The sequence below is a fragment of the Dasypus novemcinctus genome, chromosome 12, assembly GCF_030445035.2.
Source record: "Dasypus novemcinctus isolate mDasNov1 chromosome 12, mDasNov1.1.hap2, whole genome shotgun sequence".
In the NCBI taxonomy this organism is placed as follows: domain Eukaryota; kingdom Metazoa; phylum Chordata; class Mammalia; order Cingulata; family Dasypodidae; genus Dasypus; species Dasypus novemcinctus.
In genome coordinates, this window is record NC_080684.1 from 107,424,086 (window position 1) to 107,446,509 (window position 22,424).

General features: G+C 50.8%; 1 protein-coding gene across 2 annotated transcripts in view; it reads left to right on the forward strand.

Annotated features, from left to right (window-relative positions):
- Window positions 1-20,540, forward strand: part of TTC38 (tetratricopeptide repeat domain 38) — a 34,475-nt gene extending 13,935 nt beyond the window's left edge. The window contains exons 8-14 of one of the 2 annotated variants that reach the window (XM_004477990.3): window positions 8,108-8,167; window positions 12,229-12,267; window positions 13,066-13,147; window positions 15,007-15,172; window positions 16,334-16,493; window positions 16,655-16,728; window positions 19,512-20,540. In XM_004477990.3, coding sequence (XP_004478047.1) covers window positions 8,108-8,167; window positions 12,229-12,267; window positions 13,066-13,147; window positions 15,007-15,172; window positions 16,334-16,493; window positions 16,655-16,728; window positions 19,512-19,602 — 672 coding nt within the window. In that variant the 3' untranslated portion in view covers window positions 19,603-20,540. Of the gene's footprint in view, window positions 1-8,107; window positions 8,168-12,228; window positions 12,268-13,065; window positions 13,148-15,006; window positions 15,173-16,040; window positions 16,181-16,333; window positions 16,494-16,654; window positions 16,729-19,511 lie in introns of those variants that run through there. The other variant, XM_004477991.5, reaches the window with a different exon arrangement.
- The last annotated feature ends 1,884 nt before the right edge of the window (window positions 20,541-22,424 follow it).

Here is a 22,424-nt window from a genome sequence, read left to right on the forward strand (position 1 = left end):
TTTTCCCATCCACAGAGATAATTTTTTAACTTATTCACATCATATTTACTGAAACTGATGTACAGATATTGAGACAATAGCTTTCAAACAAGGTAACATTTGTGTTTACATTGTGGTTTAGCCTAGAGTATTCTAGGCTATACAGTTTTCTAAGTTTTTTAGTTATCCTGTGTTTTACATTATGGTTTACAATATTAGTCTGTCGTCCCCTATATGTTTTTGGAGTAATATTGCATGTTTTATATCCATCCTTGTGTACTCTTGTGAAACACTTCCCTTGCCCTCACATTTACTCTGGTTCCACCTATTCAATATCTATTTCCCCCTCCCCTTGGGGCCCACAGTGACAGTCAATCTTCATTTCCTGAGGAGCCACGTTCAGAAATACTTGCAACAGTGCTGAGGGCCTGACCCGCTCATCTGCCCTAATGCCCTGGGAGCCACCATTTCTCTTGAGAGATACAGTTCCCTCTATTTGATGGCATCAGTCCTCCCCAGGTTGTGGGTCTACCTTCACTCTCATTATATGGGTCTCTACCCAATGGTATAACCCACTCTGCAAAATGAGCATTCACATATTCCCTAGGAGTCTGTCCTGCGTCAGGTTATCCCCTTTGAGTATCTTAAACAGGTAACTTTCCTAATTATATTTTGAAAAGGTTTTCTTAGCATTATACTCTCAACCAACACCTGACAATCTCCTATGTTCGTGTGTTGCCCCACCCTCCCCCCAATTTCTTGGGCAATATTACCCATCCTCCCATCCCTAGCCCCCCTCAAACCCCCAAAGCCCCACCCAAAGGTACCCTATGCCCCATTTTATCCCTTCCTTGTACACATACTTACCTCCAGCTTGTCATAGATTTCACCCATGTAGATGTCAGCTTACATCCTTCCTCTACCCCCCGATTTCCTGTAAGCCTATCTTCCAGTCTCTAGCTCTCTGAGGCAGCTTGCTTATTTCATATCATTGAGGTCATGTAGTATTTGTCCTTCAATGTCTGGGTTGCTTCACTCAACATAAGGTTCTCAGGATTCATCCATGTTATCATGTGTGTTTGTAGTGTATTTGTTCTTAAAGCCGAGTAGTATTCCATTGTATGTATATACCACATTGTATTGATCCACTCATTTGTTGATGGGCATTTGGGTTGATTCCAACTTTTGGCGATAGTGAGCAATGCTGCTATGAACATTGTTGTACATATATCGGTTTGTGTCCTTGTTTTCAGTTCTGCTGGGTATATACCCAGCAGTGGTATTGCTGGGTCATATGGCAAATCTATGGTTAGTTTTTTGAGAAACCGCCACACTGTCCTCCAGAATGGTTGGATCCTCTGCATTCCCACCAGCAGTGGATGAGTGTTCCCATTTCTTCACATCCTTTTCAGCATTTGTAGTCTTCTGTTTTTTTCATAGCTGTCAATCTTATGGGAGTAAGATGGTATCTCATTGTTGTTTTGATTTGCATTTCCTTGATAGCTAATGATTTGGAGCATTTTTTCATGTGCTTTTTAGCCATTTGTATTTCTTCTTTGGAGAAGTGTCTGTTTAAATCTTTTTCCCATTTTTTAAATGGGTTGTTTATCTTTTTATTTTCAAGATATAGGAGTTCTTTATATATGCAAGTTATAAGTCTCTTATCGGATATATGGTTGCCAAATATTTTCTCCCATTGTGTAGGTTCCCTTTTTACTTTCTTGACAAACTCCTTTGAGGTGCAGAAGGCTTTAATTTTGAGGAAGTTGCATTTATCTATTTGTTCTTTTGCTGCTCGTGCTTTTGGTGTGATGTTCATGAAGCCATTTCCTATTACAAGGTCTTGTAGATGTTTCCCTACACTGCTTTCCAAGGTCTTTATGGTCTTGGCTCTTATATTTAGGTCTTTGATCCATCTTGAGTTGATCTTTGTATAAGGTGTGATATGGTAATCCTCTTTCATTCTTCTACATATGGATGTCCAGTTCTCCAGGCACCATTTGTTGAATAGGCCATTCTCTCCCAGTTGAGAGGGTTTGGTGGCTTTATCGAATATTATATGGCTATATATATGAACTTTCAATTCGATTCCATTGGTCTGTGTGTCTCTCCTTATGCCAATACCATGTTGTTTTCACTACTGTAGCTTTGTAGTATGTTTTGAAGTCAGGTAGTGTGATTCCTCCAATTTCGTTTTTTTTTTTTTCAAAATGTCTGGCTGTTCGGGGCCTCTTTCCTTTCCAAATAAATTTCATAGTTAGTTTTTCTAGTTCCTTAAAGAAGGCTGTGTTGATTTTTATTGGGATTGCATTGAATATGTAGATCAGTTTTGGTAGGATAGACATCTTAATAATATTTAGTCTTCCTATCCATGAACAGGGAATATTCTTCCATTTATTTAGGTCTTCTTTGATTTCCTTGAACAGTCTTGTATAGTTCTTGGTGTATATGTTTTTTACATCTTTAGTTAAATTTATTCCTAAATATTTGATGATTCTATTTACTATTGTGAATGGTATTTGTTTCTTGATTTCCTCCTGATCTTGCTTATTATTGGTGTACAGAAATGCTACTGATTTTTGCGCATTGATCTTATAACCTGCGACTTTACTAAACTCATTTATGAGTTCTAGAAGCTTTGTTGTAGACCTCTCAGGGTTTTCTATGTTTAGGATCATGTCATCTGCAAATAATGAAATTTTGACTTCTTCCTTTCCAATTTGAATGCCTTTTATATCTGGTTTTAGCCTCAGTGCTCGAGCAAGTACTTCTAAGACAATGTTAAATAGAAGGGAAGAGAGTGGGCATCCTTGTCTTGTTCCTGACTTTAGAGGGGAGGATTTTAGGATTTCTCCATTGTAAACGATGTTGGCTGTAGGTTTTTCATATATGCTCTTTATCATGTTCAAAAAAATTTCCTTGTATTCCGATCTTTTGGAGTGTTTTTATCAAGAAAGGGTGCTGTATTTTGTCAAATGCTCTTTCTGCATCTATAGATAATCATGTGATTTTTTTCCTTCAATCTGTTTATATGGTGTATTACATTGATTGATTTTCTTATGTTGAACCATCCTTGCATACTTGGAATGAATCCCACTTGGTCGTGGTGTATAATTTGTTTAATGTGTTGTTGAATATGATTAGCAAATATTTTGTTAAGTATTTTTGCGTCTAGGTTCATTAGAGAAATTAGTCTGTAATTTTCCTTTCTTGTGGTGTCTTTGTTTGGTTTTGGTATTAGGGTAATGTTGGCATCATAGAATGAGTTAGGCAATGTTTCTTCTGTTTCGATTTTTTGGAATAGTTTCAGCAGGATTGGTGTTAGTTCTTTCCGGAATGTTTTGTAGAATTCACCTGTGAAGCCGTCTGGCCCTGGGCTCTTCTTAGTTGGGAGGTTTTTAATGACTGATTCTATCTCTCTACTCGTGATTGGTTTGTTGAGATCTTCAATTTCTTCTTTTGTCCATATAGGCTGTTTATGTGTTTCTAGGAATTTGTCCATTTCCTCTGAATTGTCGTTTTTGTTGGAATATAGTTTTTCAAAGTATCCTCTTATGATAGTCTTTATTTCTGTGGGGTCAGTGGTGATATCTCCTTTTTCATTTCTTATTTTGTGTATTTGCATCTTCTCTCTTTTTTTCTTTGTTAGTCTCACTAAAGGTTTGTCAATTTTATTGATCTTCTCAAAAAACCAGCTCTTGGTCTTGTTTATCTTTTCAAGTGCTTTCTTATTTTCTATTTCATTTAGTTCTGCTCTTATCTTTGTTATTTCCTTCCTTCTTCTTCCTGTGGGATTACTTTGTTGTTTTTTTTCTAATTCCTCCAAATGTGCAGTTAGTTCTTCGATTTTTGCTCTTCTTTTATGATGTATGAATTTATGGCTATAAATTTCCCTCTCAGTACTGCTTTTGCTGCATCCCATAAATTTTGGTATGTTGTGTTATCACTATCATTTGTTTCAAGGTAGTCATTGATTTCTTTTGAGATTTCCTCTTTGACCCACTGTTTTTCTAAGAGTGTGCTGTTTAATTTCCATATCTTGGTGTGAGATCTTGGTGCAGATTTCCAGCTTCACTCCACTGTGGTCAGAGATATTATTTTGTGTGATTTCGATCTTTCTGAATTCATTAAGCCTCTCTGTGGCCTAGCATATGATCTATCTTGGAGAATGATCCATGTGCACTTGAGAAAAATGTATATCTTGCTGTGTTTGGTTGTAATGATCTGTATATGTCTATTAGATCCAGCTCCTCTAATATACTGTTCAAATATTTTGTTTCTTTAGTGATTTTCTTTTGAGATGTTCTGTGCAGAGTTGATAGTGGTGTTTTAAAATCCCCCACTATAATTGTAGATGCATCTATTCTTTCACTTAGTTTTTCCAGCGTTTGCCTCATGTATTTAGAGGCGCCCTTGTTAGGAGCATAAATATTTATGATTGTTCATTCTTCTTGAGAGATTGTCCCTTTCACTAATATGTAGTATCCTTCTTTGTCTCTCACAGTTGTTTTGCATTTAAAGTCTATTTTGTCTGATATTAATATAGCTACTCCTGCCTTTTTTTGGTTATTGTTTGCTTGTAAGATTGTTTTCCAACCATTCACTTTCAACCTCCATGAATCTCTGGGTCTAAGATGTGTCTCTTGTAGACAGCATATAGATGGGTCATATTTCCTTATCCAATGTCCCAGTCTGAATCTTTTGATAGGTGAGTTTAATCCATTGACATTCAGTGTTATTACTTTCAAGGAATTATTTATGTTAGCCATGTTTTGATTGGACTTGTGTGTGTCATATTTTGTTTGTTTGTTCTTCTCTTTTTGTCTTTTTTGTTGCTCTTACACTGTCCTCCAACTCTGTCTGTCCTGTTTTTTCCTTTCTTCCTGCAGAACTCCCTTTAGAATTTCTTGAAGGGGAGGTTTCTTGTTGGCATATTCTTTCAATTTCTGTTTATCTGTAAATATTTTGAACTCCCCATCATTTTTGAATGCTAGTTTAGCTGGATAGAGTATTCTTGGTTGGAAATTTTTTTCTTTTAGTACCTTGACTTTATCATACCACTGCCTTCTTGCCTCCATGGTTTCAGATGAGAAATCAGCACTTAATCTTATGGAGCTTCCCTTATATGTGATGGTTTTCTTTTCTCTTGCTGCTTTTAGAATTTTCTCTTTGTGTTGAGCATTGGATAATTTGACAAGTATATGTCTTGGGGTGGGCCTGTTGGGGTTTATGATATTTGGGGTACTTTGCGTTTCTTGGATGTGTACATCTGTCTCTTTCAGTAAATTTGGGAAGTTTTCAGCCATTATTTCCTGCAACACTCCTTCTGATCCCTTTCCCTTCTCTTCTCCTTCTGGGATACCTATAATACATATGTTTGTGCATTTTGCATTGTCATTCAGGTCCCTAAGTCCTAGCTGGATTTTTCTATCTTTTTATCAATCAATTCTACTATCTGTTTGATTTCCGATGTACTGTCTTCCACATCGCTAATTCTCTGCTCTGCCTCTTCTAATCCGCTGCTATTTACTGTGAGTGTGTTTTTGATTTCTTGAACTGTGGTGTTCATTCCCATCACATCTGTTATCTTTTTGCGTATGTCTGCAATTTCCCCTCCAAGTGTTGTCTTCATATTGTTAACCTCTTTCTTTACTTCATTAAATTTGTCTGTGATATATGTTCTGAGATCTTTAATTACTTGTGCGAAGTTCTGCTTCCCTTCCTGGTTTTTAGTTTGTTCATTGGATTCAGCCATGTTTTCCTGATTACTGGTTTGGTTTGTAGATTTTTGTTGCTGTCTGGTCATCATTTTATCTTCACAGGTTTAATCCCTTAGCTTCTTTGTCTAGTCTTGGGGATTAATTAGCTGTTGTTTTTGTGTAAGTATTATATCTTCTCTTTGTCACTTTGTTCTTCTTATTCTAATTTCTTATTGCTGGCTGAGTTCACTTTGAAGGAAAGTATTAGGGCAAGGGAAAGGCAATTGTGTAAGAAAGGAAAATGTTTAAAGTAGTATTGGTAATAAATGTTAACAGAGCGACAATATGAGATCTGGGAGGATGGATATTAGATTCATGTAAGTTGTGTAGACTTATAGCACTAAGTAGAGTGCCTATAATGAGGTAGTCAACTGAATATGGGAGGAATATGGTATGAATTAATAGGCTAGTGTTTCATGAGAGAGGGAAAGAGAAAAGAGAGGCAATAGTTTTAAGAGTGGATAAAAGACAGGAAACAAAACAAAGGTATTAGAATTTAAGAGTTAGACGATTTGGGGATCAAAGAAAGGGAGGTGGAATATAGGAGAGACAGTAGATGATGGAGGATATCAAGATGTGGGGGAAAGGGGATAGTGTAGGTAGCCAAAATCAATGCACACAGAAATGAGGCAACGGAGGATGAGGAAACCCAGCAAATGTGAGGTGTTCCCTGCAGCACCTATTGTATGATTAAGAAAAAATAAAATAAGAAGAAAATGAGGGACAAGAGAAAAGAGAGAAAAAAAAAGGGAGAGAAGAAAGAAAGAAAAAGGGGGGTTGGGTAAAGAAAAGGGAGGGGAACAAGTAAGGAAAAGAAAAGGAGATATAGAACACCAACAGCAGCAACAACAAAAAACCCCTAAATAAATGAAAAAAGAAAAAGACCTTGGGGGATACAATGGGAGAAAAGACTGGGAAATAATGCAATATTAGCAACCAGGACAATAAAAAATAAAAAATAAAAATTAAAAAAAAAATATGCAAACTTGAGGGCTAGAACAATCAAGGACCTCGGATGGGCCTCAGGGCGTGGTGGATTCAGGGATGGAAAGTCTGTGATATTGCAGACTCAAGAGGTGTGAGTCTCTGGGGTGTGGGCCACCAGGGTTTAGGGGACTCAGACCTGGCAACCTCCAATCTGGTTAACAGGGAGCCTGGGAGCACCATAGTGCAACACAGCCTTCAGGGATCCCCGCAGCTGGGTGCCAGCCTTATGGGAGCCGTCACGGCCTCAAACTCTGAGCTATGTTTCCGAAACCCACAATTCCCCCTTTCACTAGGGTCTCTTCTGTGGCTGTATCACCAATTCAACTTCAGGACACCTCCCGCCCTGCAGGACCCTGAAACAGCCAGTTCGGGGCGCCTCTATATTGTAGCCAATTTAAGGATGTTGTAGATCCACAGCTAGGCTTAGGGGGTGGGGCTCTAGCCGGAAGTGCTGAATCAGTGTCTGAAATAAAAAGTGCCACGCCTGGCAAAAAATTCCCCTAATTGGCTTCCAGCCGCCTCCCACCCTGCCATCCCCCGAAATAGCCTCCTGGTGATGTCTCTTTGCTGCCAGCGATTTAAGGCTGCTGCAGATCGGCAGCCGGCCTTGGGGGCGGGGCTCTAGCCGGAAGCGCTATTATTTGTGTCCGCAATCAAAAATTCCCTGCCTCGCAATAAAACTTCCGTCTATCTCCCCAAATCCGTCAGCGAAGGCCTCCTCACCTGTTAGCCCCCCAATAGCTCGCTCAGGGCTTATGAATTCCCCGGTACCGCAGAGCCTCCTGGAATCACAGCCACGGTGCCGGTGCCGGTGCCGTAGCTTCGCCCACCCCTGGAGGGAGCGTCCTGCCCGCAGCCCCCACCTCGGTGTTAGAGAGCCTCAATTTTATCTTATACACAAATTTTCTCTATTACCTTCCCACGAAATTGATGTCCAGACACCTCCTGACCTGCAAAATCCCGAAACAGCCTGGTCCTGAAGAATTTCTAATGCTCAAAAAACTGTTTTTGAGACCAGCAGAGGCAGCAGCCGGAGCAGCCACATCCTGCGCCCTCTCCCCTATATCCCCACATTTGATTTTGATTTCCCCACTGGGTGTCAGAGTTTTTCTTTCTTCTTCTTTTTTTTTTTTTGAGGTACCTGTGACCAGAGATTAAACCTGGGACCTCATGTATGGGAAGTTGGTGCTCAAATACTGAGCCGCATCGACTTCCCTGAGCTGGTTTTCTATTTATTTTGCTTGTTGTTTGTTTTTGTTTTTTTTAGGAAGCACCAGGAACCAAATGCAGGACCTCACGTGTGGGAGGCGGGAGCTCAGCTGCTCAAGCCACATCCATTCCCAGCTGTCACATTGGTTTTCTAACTCTCATTCTTTCCGTAGGATGCTGACCTGCTGGCTTGCCATAATTATTGGCACTGGGCTTTATACCTGATTGAAAAGGTAAGATGACTGTCTGGACTGTCTGATTCTCCCAAGGTGTTCAGAGAAAGAAATATTTTTCTACCTTTTGCTGTGCTTTAGTATTCCCTGGAGGGGCATTTCTGTTTGTACATTTTTTTTTTCATTTTTTATTTTTTTAAGATTTATTTATTTATTTTATTTTTCTCCCTTCCCCCCCACCCCAGTTGTCTGTTCTCTGTGTCTGTCTGCTGCGTGTTCTTCTCAGTCCACTTCTGTTGTTGTCAGCAGTATGGGAATCTGTGTTTCTTTTTGTTGTGTCATCTCGTTGTGTCAGCTCTCCATGTGTGCAGTGCCATTCTTGGGCAGGCTGCACTTTCTTTCGCGCTGGGCGGCTCTCCTTACAGGGCGCACTTCTTGCACATGGAGCTCCCCTATGAGGGGGACACCCCTGTGTGGCACGGCATTCCTTGCGTGCATCAGCACTGCGTGTGGGCCAGCTCCACACAGTTCAAGGAGGCCCAGGGTTTGAACCGCGGACCTCCCAATTGGTAGACGGACGCCCTAACCACTGGGCCAAGTCCACTTCCCTGTTTGTACATTTAAATGGTGTCCTGCTGCAGCTTGCTTGGTTTATTTATTTACTTATTTGTATTTTCCTAGTGCACATTAGCATTAATATTTTCAAATAGCTTTTCAGGATTTAAAAAAACAGAAGGCATTTTTCATTGCCTAGACTTGGAGATCACATATATCACATGAAGTTGGTGGAGAAACTTGAGATAGCATGCTGCTCCACTCTTAGAGTTAACTTGTCTCCGTAGCTGCTAAGTCCCTACTCCATGGTTTGGACACAAATGAGCCCCCAGCCCCTCCAAAGATGCTTTACCCCAGTGGGTGCAAGGGTGCAAGGGCAACTGCTTGGCAACACTCTTGACCCCTGTGATTCCATCACAGGGACCCATTTCCAAGGGTGTTTCTTGCAGTGCTGTTATCATAGAGAAAAGCTGGATGCCACTTAAATGTCCAAAGAGAGAAATGCTTGGGTGATGAGGGTGGTGGAATAACATGGAGAATGTGGCATCATAATGTCTGGAGGAAACAGTGACCCCAACTGAATATACAGTTTAAAAAATAATAGATATATGTATATGACAGGAAAAAAAAAACTAGAAGGAAGTAGGCAGTATGGCCAGTACTTTTATTAACTTTTCAAAGAGAGACGATGCTTTCCAGAGGACACCACGAACCTGCCGCCTTCTGTTGTAAACGGAGGACCAGACGGCCCTCAGTGGAATGAGTTCCACTTTCTGACCCTAAGTCCTAACCCCAGTGTGTTAGTCAGCCAAAGAGGCGCTGATGCAAAACACCAGAAGTCTGTTGGCTTTTATAAAGGGTGTTTATTTGGGGTAGGAGCTTACAGTTGCCAGGCCATAGAGCATAAGTTACTTCCCTCACCAGAGTCTGTTGCCTCCTGTTGGAGCAGGACGGCTGCCGCGGCTGCCAGGCTTCCTGGGCTCCTCCCTTCCAGGGGCTTGCTTCTCTCCGGGCTCAGCTGCCCTGCTCCTCTGTGTGGTTACTTCCTGGGCTCCAGCTCATAATACAAAACTGAAAACTCCCTTCTCTGCAGTGCAGTTTCTCTGTGAGTCCCCATCCACCAAGCGGGTGGGGATGCAGCATCCTACTGATGTGGCCCAATCAAAGCCTTAGTCATTATTTAATCAAGTAAAAGTGAAACCTCTGAATCCTATATAATCTAATATGCCCAGAGGGCCAGACCAATTTACAAACATTGTCCAGTATCTATTTTTGGAATTCATAAGCAATATCAACCTGCCACACTTCACCCTCTGAATTCCAGAAAGACACTACAATATTAAAAAAACCATATTTTAGTAACTATACTGCATACAAAACCATGTCATAATCTGCTTAAAGAAATATAGTTTATCTTGGAGCAAAGTCCTATCTGCTATAGTCCTCTAAAACTTACAACAATTTATCTGCTTCCAATACACAAAAGGACAAAGAATAAACATTTCCATTACAATAAGGTGAAATTGGGAGGAAAACGAGTCATGGGTTCTCCACAGTTCAGTAGACCTACAGGACATACTTCATTAGATGTCAAAGTCTGAGAGTCATTCTTAATACGATGGTTTCTTCTTGGGGTCTCATGAGGACCCACCCTTTCCACAGACTTGCCCATTGGCCATTTTCTTGATTCAACCCTGATCAAGTCCCTGGGTGTTGACCAAGCTTTAGACCTCAAGAGCATTGGGGTGATTGCCACACTTCACCCAATCTTTGAGTTAGAGTCTTAACCCCCCTAGTACAGTGAAGTGAGGACAACAAAACCCCTAACCTTTGGCATACAGGCTCGACCCTCTCAGAGCAATGATTGATCACCTGGCTTTCTCTACTCCGTGGGGGACAGGTCCACCCTTCTCAGACCTGTGGGGCCCCGACCTTAACCGCCCTAATCCTTGAGGAATGTGCTCCACCCTCTCTGCACCTTGGAGTGGCAAAACTCTCGCAGAACATCAGGCAGGAATGTCCACCCTCTTCAACTGCTGGGGCAAACTCACCCTCTCTGTACACATGGGTGGGATTCCTCTCTTGGCCCAAGGTGATATCTTAAATCCAGATCTCAGCTTCCATGGTTCTCCTCTTAAAGCTGTTTCTCCTGAAGTCTCTCCCTTCCATGTCCCTTTTAGTCCATGCTAACAGCGATTTTGTTCATACAGCTCTCTCAAAAAAATTTGCTGATTACCATGCAGGAAGCAGGGGTCCAAGTCATCAGGCAGTAAGACTTTCCACAAGTCTTTTCTGGATAACTGTATTTTAAATCCTGATTTACAGGTTCCAAGCTTCATTAAGACCTCAAATGGGGCACTAACATCTAGGGGCTTGATTTCCAGAGACTTAGGAAGTTCTGGAATCAGTTTCTGTTCTTTTCACCCAACAATTCGGTCCTCAGTATATCTCTCTCATCTAGCATTTTGCTATAAGCTACAAGGAGAAGCCAAGCCATAGTCTCCAGATTTACTTTGGATATTTCCTCAGCTAAATGCCCAGGCTCACCCTTTTCAAATTCAGCCTTCCATAAGACACCAGGAGTCAATCTTGCTAACTTTTCTGCAACTTTAAAATACAGATCACCTTTCTTCCAGTTTGCAATAATAGTTTCATTATTTATTTCTAAGGCCTCAACAAAAGTTTCTTTAGCATCCATATTACTATCAACAGACTCTTCAGAGCACTGTAGGTCTTTTCTACCAAGCATCACACAATTCCCCCAAAGAATAACCCTTACCCACTTATCAAACTGTTCCATTATTTTGGTAATTGGAAAAGCACGACCTCACTCTCTGGTACCAAATGCTGTATTAATCAGCTAAAGGCGTGCTGATGCAAAATACCAGAAATCAGTTGGCTTTTATAAAGGGTATTTATGTGGGGTAGAAGCCTACAGTTACTAGGCCATAAAGTGTAAATTACGTCACTCACTAAAGTCTGTTGCCACATGTTGGAGCAAGATGACTGCTGACCTCTGCCAAGAGTTCAGGCTTCCTGGGTTCCACTCTTCCCAGGGCTTGTTTCTCTCCAGGTTCAGCTGCCCTGCTCTCTCCACAAGGCCAGCTGTAGACTATCAGGTGACTGGCCCCCTCTCCCCGAGGCTCGGGTCTCTCCAGGCTCAGCTGCTCTGCTCCTCCCTGTGCTTACTTCCTGGGCTGCAGCTCAAAACTCCACTCTCTTCTCTGTGGTGCAGTTTGTCTGTGAGTGGGTGGGGATGCAACATCCTACTAACGTGGCCCAATCAAAGCCTTAGTCATTATTTAATCAAGTAAAAGTGAAACCTCTGAATCCAATATAATCTAATATGCCCAGAGGGCCAGACCAGTTTACAAACATAATCCAGTATCTATTTTTGGAATTCATAAGCAATATCAAACTGCCATACCCGGCCACCGCCCATCCCCCTTTGAAAAGAGTTTGAAGGCGGGATGCTCAGGGGAGCGTTGGCATGCCTTTTTCCTGTTCATTTCTTGGTAAATACATTTCGCCTTCTCCAAATGTGAATCCTGGGGTCTTTGTTGTAGGGTGACTATGAGGCGGCGCTGACCATTTACGACGACCACGTAAGTCTGTATTTGCGCTACGTTTGGGGGATGCAGCAAACTTGCTTTTTTGGCCCTTCCAGCTCTTTGAAGCCATTGGCATTGTCCCAGCCAGAAAAAACAGGGGGAACAAGAGCACATTTCTTGTGTAAGACCCCGCGGGGTTAATTTTTTGCCAAAAGCAGTGTTGTAACTTGGCATCTGAGGGGAACTGGCAGATTTACAAACCTAAATTTGATGATCCCTGCAGTCTCAAGTTCTCTTTAGGAGTTCTGGATTGTGTTTCTAAGTGATTTGTCTGGACACAGGTGTTCTTTAGAGAGAGAAAAAACAAGGCTCAGAGGCCAGGCACCCAGGGAGGGTGTCTAACAGCAACCTGGGGCCTTCAGATGCCTGTGGTTTGGGATCCAAACACCAGGGAAAAGCAGACAGTCAAGGAAAGGGGAACTTTTTATTGGCCTCCTGCCTTGGTCAGCATTTCCTAGTAAGAAGCGAAGGACGGATGTGCTGTGCACCTTAAGTGGCAAAGTTGAAGCTAGAGACGTGCACAGGCAAGACAAGTCTCCCACTGGTGTGGGCTGAGGCTGGGGGCTGGTGGGAGTCAGTGCCAGGGCCTGGCACGTGCTCCCCCCTTTCCCCTCGTGGTGCCTGGGGCAGACGGAGCCCTCGGTGAGTGACCACCCTGCTGGTCATCAGCCGAGGCCTCATTCTCTGCCACCTCCTGCCGGGGCACAGCCCAGACGGGAGGACTCTGGCCATCCCCACAGCCCCCTGATGCCCACCCGCCGGGCCCTGCCTCTGGCGGCCCTTGTCTTCCAGATCCTCCCCAGCCTGCGCTCCAGCGGAGCCATGCTGGACGTGGTGGACAGCTGCTCCATGCTCTACCGGCTGCAGATGGAAGGTACTGGATTCCTGCCCTCCCCGCTGGCCCCCCTCTCCTCTCTTCCACGTGGCTGAGGGGAAGGTGCTCAGCCAGACCTCACCCCTGTGCTGCCCAGGGCCCAGCCTGAGCCTGGGGGTGGGCGTCTCCTGCGCCCTGGGCACCAGGTCTTTGCAGAGGCCTGAGGTGCAGGGGCCGCTGCTGCCCTTTCTTCCAGTGCCCCCGCCCCTCGGTGTGGCGGCCTCGGGCTCCACGCCCGGGGAGGCACCTGCTGTTCCCACAGCCGCTCTCCGGATGCCGCCTCTTCTCCTAGAACACGGGAGCTGAGAGTTTCTCAATGCCTTGGGATTTCAGAGGACTGTTTCTCAACATTGCCATCCTGTGCTCTGCAGCACTGGACGGGGCTGGCCGCAGTGCTGGGGGCTCTGAAGGGCTTCCCGCCAACCTCTGGGGCGCTGGACGATTCTCCCAGGCTCTCAGGCCAAGTCTGCACCCACGCGTGTAGGGGCTAGGCCCTGGGGCCAGCCGGACAGTGTGGGGTGGAGTCCTGGGAACGTGCTTTGGGACGTGAGGGCAGGCACAGGGAGCTGTTCCAGAGCACTTCCTAGTGGAGGCGAAGGTAGCGCTGCGGAAGCACGCCAGGCAGAGAAGAGGGAAGTATGTCCTACGCAGAGAGCAGCATGTGCAAAGATGCAGGGCCGAGAGCTCAGCGGCCTGTTCCAGGGGCGAGTGTCCAGAGGGCAGGGTGGGTGAGGTCAGGTGGGCCAGAGGGGAGGCGGCAGGGCTGGGGTCCCAGGCTCCCGTGTGCAGGAACGGTAGGTGAGGAGAGGGGCTTTAGCCAGGGTCCAGGGGACCCTGCTGGAGCAGGGCTGGCCGGGCTCAGATCTGCCTTTGAGAAAGACCCCTCTGAGCGGGTGGGGTGGGCGGCCGAGCTCAGGGTGAGGCTGAGCCGGAGGCCGCTGCTGCGTTTTCCAGGCCCGGCTCACTGATGACCCACACGGCTGAGCAAGGGAAGCCAAACCCCAGCTGTTGAGAGGCCACTGGGTCCTGTCCTGCCAGACCTGGCCGGGGGCGAGGGGCGGCGCCCCAGGGAAGCACGTGCCCCGTGCACCCTCACCTGCAGAGGCAGAGTCTGGAGCCTGCTGGGACCTGCTGGGCCCCTCCAGGGGCTCTGGCTTCAAGCCTGGGCTGCCCCAACGCAAGTGTGGGGAGTGGCTGAGGAGAGGGCAGGGGGCCCCGTCTCGGAGGCTGAGAGGTGGGGGATGCCGGGGGGCAGGTGGAGGGGGCAGAGCAAAGGGGAGACTGGAGCACCTGTCCAGAGTGACGGGTTGAAAGGGAGAGGCCGAGGGCAGTGTGTGCCGTTAGGAAGGTGCTGGAGAGGAGAAGGCAGAAGCAAGCAGAACCTTCAGGAGTCGGCGGGGGGAGGGCACGTGGCGCGGGAGAACGAGGCCTCGTCTCTGGGGCGGAAGGGGGGGCTGCGTGGAGTTGAGGAACCCAGAGGTAAAGGCAGAAGGTTGTTTATCAAGCCAGCAGATTTTTTTTGAGCCCTGTTATGCTTCAGGAGCTAGGCTAGCGGAAGTCCCTGGAAGAGTTTAAAAGGCGGTTCTAGGGTTTGACAAAAGGGCTGGAGACTTTGAAAACCTTCAGTACTTCTAAAAACTTGCCTTTTCCCTTCTGCATCTGTTGCTGATGTAATTGATAAAAGTTAGTGTAAACTGGAGCTCGGCAGATTCCCACCCGAGGCCAGCGGCCGTCAGCTGGCCGTGCCCCCTCCTGGCCCCCGCCCTGCTGCGGGAGCCTGAGGTCCCTGCAGGATGTGCGGGTGCAGGAGGCGCCCGGACCTCACTCCGGGGCCCGTGGGCCGCCCCCGATGTCCGCAGGGGTGTCTGTGGGCCCGCGGTGGCAGGAGGTCCTGGCCGTGACTCGGAAGCACAGCCGCGACCACGTCCTGCTCTTCAATGACGTGCACTTCCTGATGGCGTCCCTGGGCGCGCGGGACCCCCAGACTACGCAGGAGCTGCTGACCACCCTGCAGGACGCCAGCGAGTACGCGAGGGGCACCGGGACCCTGGGAGCAGGGAGGGCGGGGGGGGGGGGGGGGGCGCCGCTCCTGGCCTGGGATCCGGGCCACTGCCTGCCCGGGAGGCTCCGAGCACGGCTGCAGGGCGGCCTGCGGGGGCGGGTGCCCGCAGGTGTGCTCCCCACAGATGTCTCCCTACGTTCGCACCTGGCAGGTGTGTGGTTGGTGCCCAGAGGGCACAGGGCTGCTTCTGCATCCCTGGGGGCTTGTGAGAGCCTCAGCTTCCCGGGCACCATCCAGTGGGAGCCTTGGGGCCAGAGAGCCCTGGAACCTGAGAGAGCAGCTGCTCACGGGCCCTGATCCTAGCCAAGGCGCTGCTCCGCTCCGAGCCTCGGTTTCCTCGTCTTTAAGTCGGGGGGATGCCTTCCCAGGTGGGTGGACATGAGAAGTGCAGTGGCACCGTGATGTGCTTCCCGGTCACAGTAGGGGCAAGAGGGTCTCAGGAGGCAGGGTCCTTGGCCGCATGGAGTCCACGACCCTCCACCTGGGAGGCCGAAGCAGTGGTGGCCGTGACTGCTGCGTGTTTGTCCTGGGCCTGTGAGGGTGACTGCCGCCCTGGCCGCCAGCCCTGCCCCTCCTCGCCGGGGCCCGTGCTGCTCAAGCCAGGGTCTCCGTCAGGGGAGGCGGCTTCTGGGGAGGGGTCCGCCGTCAGAGAAGGCCCCAGAGGCCGAGAGCGCTCGGCGTTAGGCTCCTGCCTTGAGCATGGGCCTGGGGCTGGCTGCTGCCTGCAGTGCCCCCAGGCCTGGCCCGGCCGTCCCCTCCGCGGTGAGGGTCGCTGTTCCTCCCAGCGGCAGCAACAGCCCCGGGCTCGGCCTTCACCTGCACCCCCCGCAGACCCGACAGCTCTGCCAGGTCGGCCCAGCCACCCCCACTTTCTGGATGAGCCGAGGTCAGGAGCCGGGGCCTGCCCAGGGGCCGGTGGCCGGCAGAGCCCTGTCCCTGCCCCTCAGTCAGGCTGCTTCTCTGTCACCTCACCCCGATCCAAGCCCCTGCTGTGTGTTGGCCAGCGTGCCGAGGACGCAGCCGAGGACAGGGCAGCTCTTCCCTCCGGAGGCGAGCGGGTGGGAAGGCGGCCGAGCGGCGGCAGGGGCGCCCGTGGCAGCTGAGCCCGTTTCTCGTGCCGGCAGGTCCCCGGGGCAGAACTGCCAGCACCTCCTGGCCCGCGACGTGGGGCTGCCCCTGTGCCAGGCCCTGGTGGAGGCCGAGAACGGGAACCCCGACCGCGCCGTCGAGCTGCTCCTGCCCGTGCGCTACCGGCTGGTCCAGCTCGGCGGCAGCAACGCCCAGGTGAGCGGGTGCGGGCCCGGGTGCCCGAGCTGCGGGCGCCCGCGTGTGGGGGTGCTGCCTCCCGTCAGCGCGGTGGTGGGGGTGTGGCGGCGCCATCCCCTCCCCTTGAGGGCCACCCCCAACCCGGCCCCGGAGCCTCAGTGGCCCACTTGACGTTGCAGAGAGATGTCTTCAGCCAGCTGCTGATCCACGCGGCCTTGAACTGCACCTCCAGCGCCCACAGGAACGTGGCCCGGTGAGCCAGGGTGCGGGAGGCTTCCGGGCACACGCCTCTCACCCCGGGTTCCCTCTGGGGGTCCCAAGCACCCGGGACTCCTGCCTCCCCCTTGGCCTGACTCGGTTCCGGTTTTGTGGAGACGTGAGGCTGCCCAGTGTTTGTTCTCCGTGGTCAGCGGGCTCGGCTGGACCACAGGGAACCCGCACCGGCCATCCCCACCCGCCATGCCCTGCGGGCAGCTTCCCAGCACGGCCTGCTCCCTCGGCCGGGCCTTTGCATGGCATGTGCCTCTGCCTGGGCCACCCGCCTCTCCACCTGGCCGATGCCTGCGGGGGCTTTAGGCCCACGCTCTAGTGACTGTGCTGGGTGCTGGGCGCTGTGGTGGGCGGACGAGCCAGGCCCTGCTGCTCACATCTAGTGGGGAAACTGAGGCTAGCCACGCAAATCTACATAAAGCCACGGCTGACGATTGCCGTGAAGGAGCAGCGCTTTGATCCGAGGTCCCGTGATGGGGGTGCGGAGTGGGCAGGGGGACCCCACAGACGTGATGGTTGAGAGGAGCCTGGAAAGCCAGGAGTGGGTCTGGTTATGGCAGTGGGTGCCAGGGCAAGGGTGCCCCAGGAAGAAAGTTCTGCGGAAACCCAGCTGTTTCCAGCGGCCCTCGGGTCTCCCTCCCGCCAGCACCCTGTCTTCTTGGACACCCTGAGACGTCAACAGTGTGGGAGGCAGGATGGAGCAGGATGCTCTGCAGTGACTGAAACCTTTCCCAAGGCAAACTAGTGCAAATCCCTTCTGTGAAAACAAAGGCAGGGAGGAGAGGCAGGAACCGCGGGGTGCCCGGGGGACAGGCGGGGGCTGCAAGGCCCAGTGGGGCTTGGGGTCCAGGCTTTGGAAATCAGGTGAAAAGCTCCAGGGATATGGCAGCAGGTAAGGCCAGCCCCTTGGAACCATGCCACGCTCCCCTCAGATAGGATTTCCCAGCCAAGCAATTTAGGTCAGACGTGGCCCTGGTGAAGCAGGTGTCGACGCTGTAGTCACACGGGTCTGTCTGAAAGCACCTAAACTGTCAGGAACTCTGGAATGTTGTGGGCACCTGCCCTGCGTCTCAGCCTGCGACGGCCAGCGCTCTGAGCTGGGGAGGCTGAGGCCCTGAGAGAACTGCAGGCCGTGAGGTCGATGAAGAGTGGGTGCCTCTGGTGGTGGGGTCAGCCCGCAGCCCCTGAGCCTCTGAGCCTGTGGCAGCAAGTTCTGGAACTGTGGTCGTCACTGGCAGGACTCTCCTGGGCCTGGGGGCAGGAGGCTGCCTGGACTATCTTGACCTTGCCCGGCTGCTGCTCTTGGAGCCTGTGTCTGCAGCCGTGGAGTGGAAATAACCCTTGGCTCCTCAGTCGTGGAGCCTGGAGCATGCCGGGCTCGCAGGTCGTTACTTTACCTCCCCCTGGGTCCTGTGGGGCAGGGGCCGAGCTGTGGGGCTGCCCGTCCATCGGGACACCCTCCGGAGTGGCCTTGGGTCACGCTCCTGCTCAGGACTGTGGCTGCCCCAAGCCTGGCCAGCCCTGCCCGGCAGCACCAGGTCACCAGCAGCATCTGGTCATCAGGCTGTCCCCATGCAGACCCTCCACTGCTCGGCCATACCCTCACTTCCCCTCCAGCGCTGCCCAGCGCCCCCACTGGCTCCCCCAACTTTGGCCCCACCTTTCTGGCCTCCTCAGTGCCCACCGCGTCCACCCAGCTGTCCCTGCTTGGGCCCAGCCCCGGGCGCCCCTGCCTGCTGCTGTCAGGGTGCCGAGCGCTCCCTCCAAGCTCCCCCTGGCCCCATCACGCAGCACAGCACACGTGGGCTGCCTTGGTCCCTCCGTCCAAGCATGGGGTCTATGCCAAGGGCCCTGTGGCACCCCACCCCACAGAGAACCATTGCGGTTCTTTGTCTGGGTATTCACTTGCTTTCTTTTTTTTAAAAGATTTATTTATTTATTTAATCCTCCTCCCCCCCCCCCCCGGTTGTCTGTTCTCTGTGTCTATTTGCTGCGTCTTGTTTCTTTGTCCGTTTCTGTTGTCGTCAGCGGCACGGGAAGTGTGGGTGGCGCCATTCCTGGGCGGGCAGGCTGCACTTTCCTTCGCGCTGGGCGGCTTTCCTTATGGGGCGCACTCCTTGTGCATGGGGCTCCCCTGCGCAGGGGACACCCCTGCGTGGCAGGGCACTCCTTGCGCGCATCAGCGCTGTGCATGGGCCAGCTCCACACGGGTCAAGGAGGCCCGAGGTTTGAACCGCGGACCTCCCATGTGGTAGACGGACGCCCTAACCACTGGGCCAAGTCCGTTTCCCCACTTGCTTTCTTTAAACAAGTCAGATCACAGCCCACTTTCTGTGCTGCCCTTGCCCCCTCCCACCCTGCATGAATGTTCTCAGGCGTGGCTCCACCCCCGACACCCGGCCTTGTGCTGTCCTGGGGGGGACGAGCCATAAGCCCCTGGCCCGTAGGTCCCCCGAGGTAGAGAGTGTTCTTGTCACTCCCTGCGTCCTGGGGTTTCCAGGTTCCATTTTTAAGAGAGAATGTTAAATTGCTCTCCAAAATCCAGGTCTCCAGTTACACTCCTGCCAAGAGTGAGAGCGATTACCCTCTGTCCCCACCCCTGGCACACCCGCCGTGTCCCCTCTGCCGTGACCCCTCTCCTCCTCGGGCAGCCACACTGGATGGTCCATCCTGGTCCCAGCCCAGTGTCCTGCCTTAGATCTGAGGGGCCACCAGGTCCCTCTGTTCTAGAAGGTTCCACAACAGAACCCATCTCTTTTTCTGCAGGAGCCTCCTGTTGGAGCGCGACGCCTTGAAGCCCAACTCGCCCCTGACAGAGCGGCTCATCCGCAAGGCGGCCGCCGTCCACCTCATGTAGGGGCCCGACCTGGCCCCCTCCGGCCAGCAGAACCTCAGCGGCTTCCCCAGGGGCCAGATGAGCCACTTGATTGTGAGTGTTGGAATCTGGAAAGAGCTGGAGCCCATTCAGACTGTCGAAGCATAATCGTCAGAACTCAACAGAAATCCCTGCAAACCAGCTGCTGTACAGGAGAAAGGGGACAGATTCATTTTAAACGTGGCTCAGCGTCTTCTTGCAGTCCTTGTGAGGGTGCTGATGTGCGCCTTCAGTCAGGCACCATTGAGGAGGGTTCTCCCATCACTGCCTGCCTTGCAAATTGTGTTTTCCCGGGTGAAGTGTTATACCTTATGCTTGCGCCAGGGTTGGAAGGCAGGGCAGGGGTGGGGGCAGGCTCCTAAGGGGGACACAGCCCCTCCCCGAGGCAGCCTCCCCGACCAGGCTGCCCTTGGGGTAAGCCCTCTCGCGTGGTTGTCCTGTCATTCTAGACAGGTCTGCAGTCACCCTTTTTCAGGTGAGGGCACCCATGGGAGGGAAGCAGGTTGCCTAGGCTCATAGCTGGTGGATGTCCCGTGGGCTGAAGCTCAGGCTTACCTGTCCTTCCTGGGAGAAGAGACCCCCCCCCCCCACTGCCTTGGGCCTTCGCCCCCAGCTGCCCTCTGTACAGGACACCACCACATGGGTGGCCCTTCGCCACCTGGGGGAGGTCTGTGGGCTTCCCTGGGAGGCTTTGATGGTGCCAGTTGGGCTTCTCTTCTGAACAGCATGTAACGGGCCTCAGGCACGTTTTCCTTGGTTAATTCAGATTTTTAATCATGAATGCACCCACACCGAGCTGGTATATATTTTTTGTCTCTGGAGCTTTAGCTCAGGGGGTGCACTTTTGTGGCAACACCAAACCACTGTGACCCTTAGCTGGAACAAGATTGGAGCCTGTTTTAATAAATTGTACTGCTGTCTCCTGCTGCCCTGTCATTCGCCTGCCCCCGACGTACTTCCTGAGCGAGCTGCAGGCAGAAGTAGGATGTTCTGGCTCAGTTGTGCTGAGGCCAGCCTTCCTGGGTGGGGAGATGAGATGGCACAGGTGTTTTCAAGTTCTTTCACTTCGTGTTGCCATGAGGGAGCTGCACACACTGGAGGCGGGGAAAGAGCAGGTCTGGCAGGGAGCAATCCCCTGGGTCCATGCAGCTCTCAAGCCTGGCACGTTCCCCGGATTGAAGTAGATGGTTCTTTCCATTAACTCGGCTGGGCTCCTTGAGCCTCTGCTCCATGCCAGGCCTGGGGCTGGGCCCTAAAGGTGGGATTCTCCTTGAAGACTTAGGGCAGGGCAGTGAGCCAATGAAATGGGTAATTACAATAGGATTTCTAGGTAACTGCTCTCAAGTCCTCATCTGGGAACTAGGGACGCCATCTAGAGGAGCCAGCTGTCCCCTTCTGCCCTGTTCCTCCTGACAGCCCTCTCACACTCCTGTCAGCCCATCCCCACCATGAGTCCACCTCTCACCTAGTTCCAAGGGAGACACGACTATACTAGGCAGGCAGGAAGAGCCTGGAGAGTAGGTGGCAGGACCTCCCCCCAGCCCCAGCCCATGCCCACAGGGGCCAAGAGCCTCCGAGTGCAGGACCCTCTTAGCTCCTGCCAGGATTGCCCTGTGGTACATGAATCTGGCAAACCTGGGCCTTGCAACTGAATTTGGCACAGGCAGTACTGAACCAGCCCTCTGGCTTCAGAGGGCCTGGAAAGGAGAGGGGAGCCTGGAGCTGCTGGGCAGTGGGCCCAACAAACCCAGCCAGCACAAGCAAGACCCAGGAGAGGGAAGTGAACTTGGCTCAATGGATAGGGCGTCCGCCTACCAAATAGGAGGTCCACGGTTCAAACCCCAGGCCTCCTTGACCCAAGTGGAGCTGGCCCAGGGCAGTGCTGATGAGCCCAAGGAGTGCTGTGCCACGCCAGGGTGTCCCCTGTGTAGGGGAGCCCCAAGTACAGGGAGTGTGCCCCATAAGGAGAGCTGCCCAGTGCAGAACAAAGTGCAACCTGCCCAAGAATGGCACTGCACACACACAGAGCTGACACAAGATAATGCAACAAAAAGAAACATATTCCCGGTGCCACTAATAAGGATAGACGTGGTCACAGGAGAACACACAGCAAATGGACACATAGACAACTGGGGGGTGGGGGGAAGAGGAAAAAAAAAGACCCAGGAGAGGCAGCTGGGAGATGGGCTGACCCAAGGGTCTCCCTTTAGCTTCTCTCTATCCAGGCCTGAAGCCAGAGCCACCCCTGGCCTTTCCAGTTCCTTCAGCCAACAAATTATTCTGAAGCCTGCTTGAAGCTGGTTTTCTGTTACGTGTAACTCAAAGACTGACTGACACTAAAGCTGGTAAGCAGCACGGCTGGGATTTTCACTTGGGCCTGTTAGGCACCATCAATCTCTAGTTATCCCAGGTTCTAAGCAAAAGAAAGAGAGCACTGGAAGGGGTGCATGACCAGAAGCTCAGGTAAGAAAGGGAAGGGTAAGGGGACCCGCACATGGGAGTGTGGTAGGGGTGGGGTGGGGAGGAGGGCAGTCCCAAGTTGCAAAGGGAGCCCCTAAATAGAAGAGATGTGTCAGGGAGGCCAGGACAAGCCACAAGCAGAATGCGGTGGGCAGGTCAGGCTCCTTCCCAGCTGCTTGACCACCTGGGCTTACCCAGTGCAGCCCCTGCCTGGCGCCCAGTTCTGGGCTGGGTGAGGCTGCGGGCACAGTCAGAAGACCCATCCCTGCTCTTTAGGTGCTGCTGTCTCACAAGATGGGGGTACTGTTTATACCCAGTTCACGGGCAAAGGCTCAAGTGAGGTC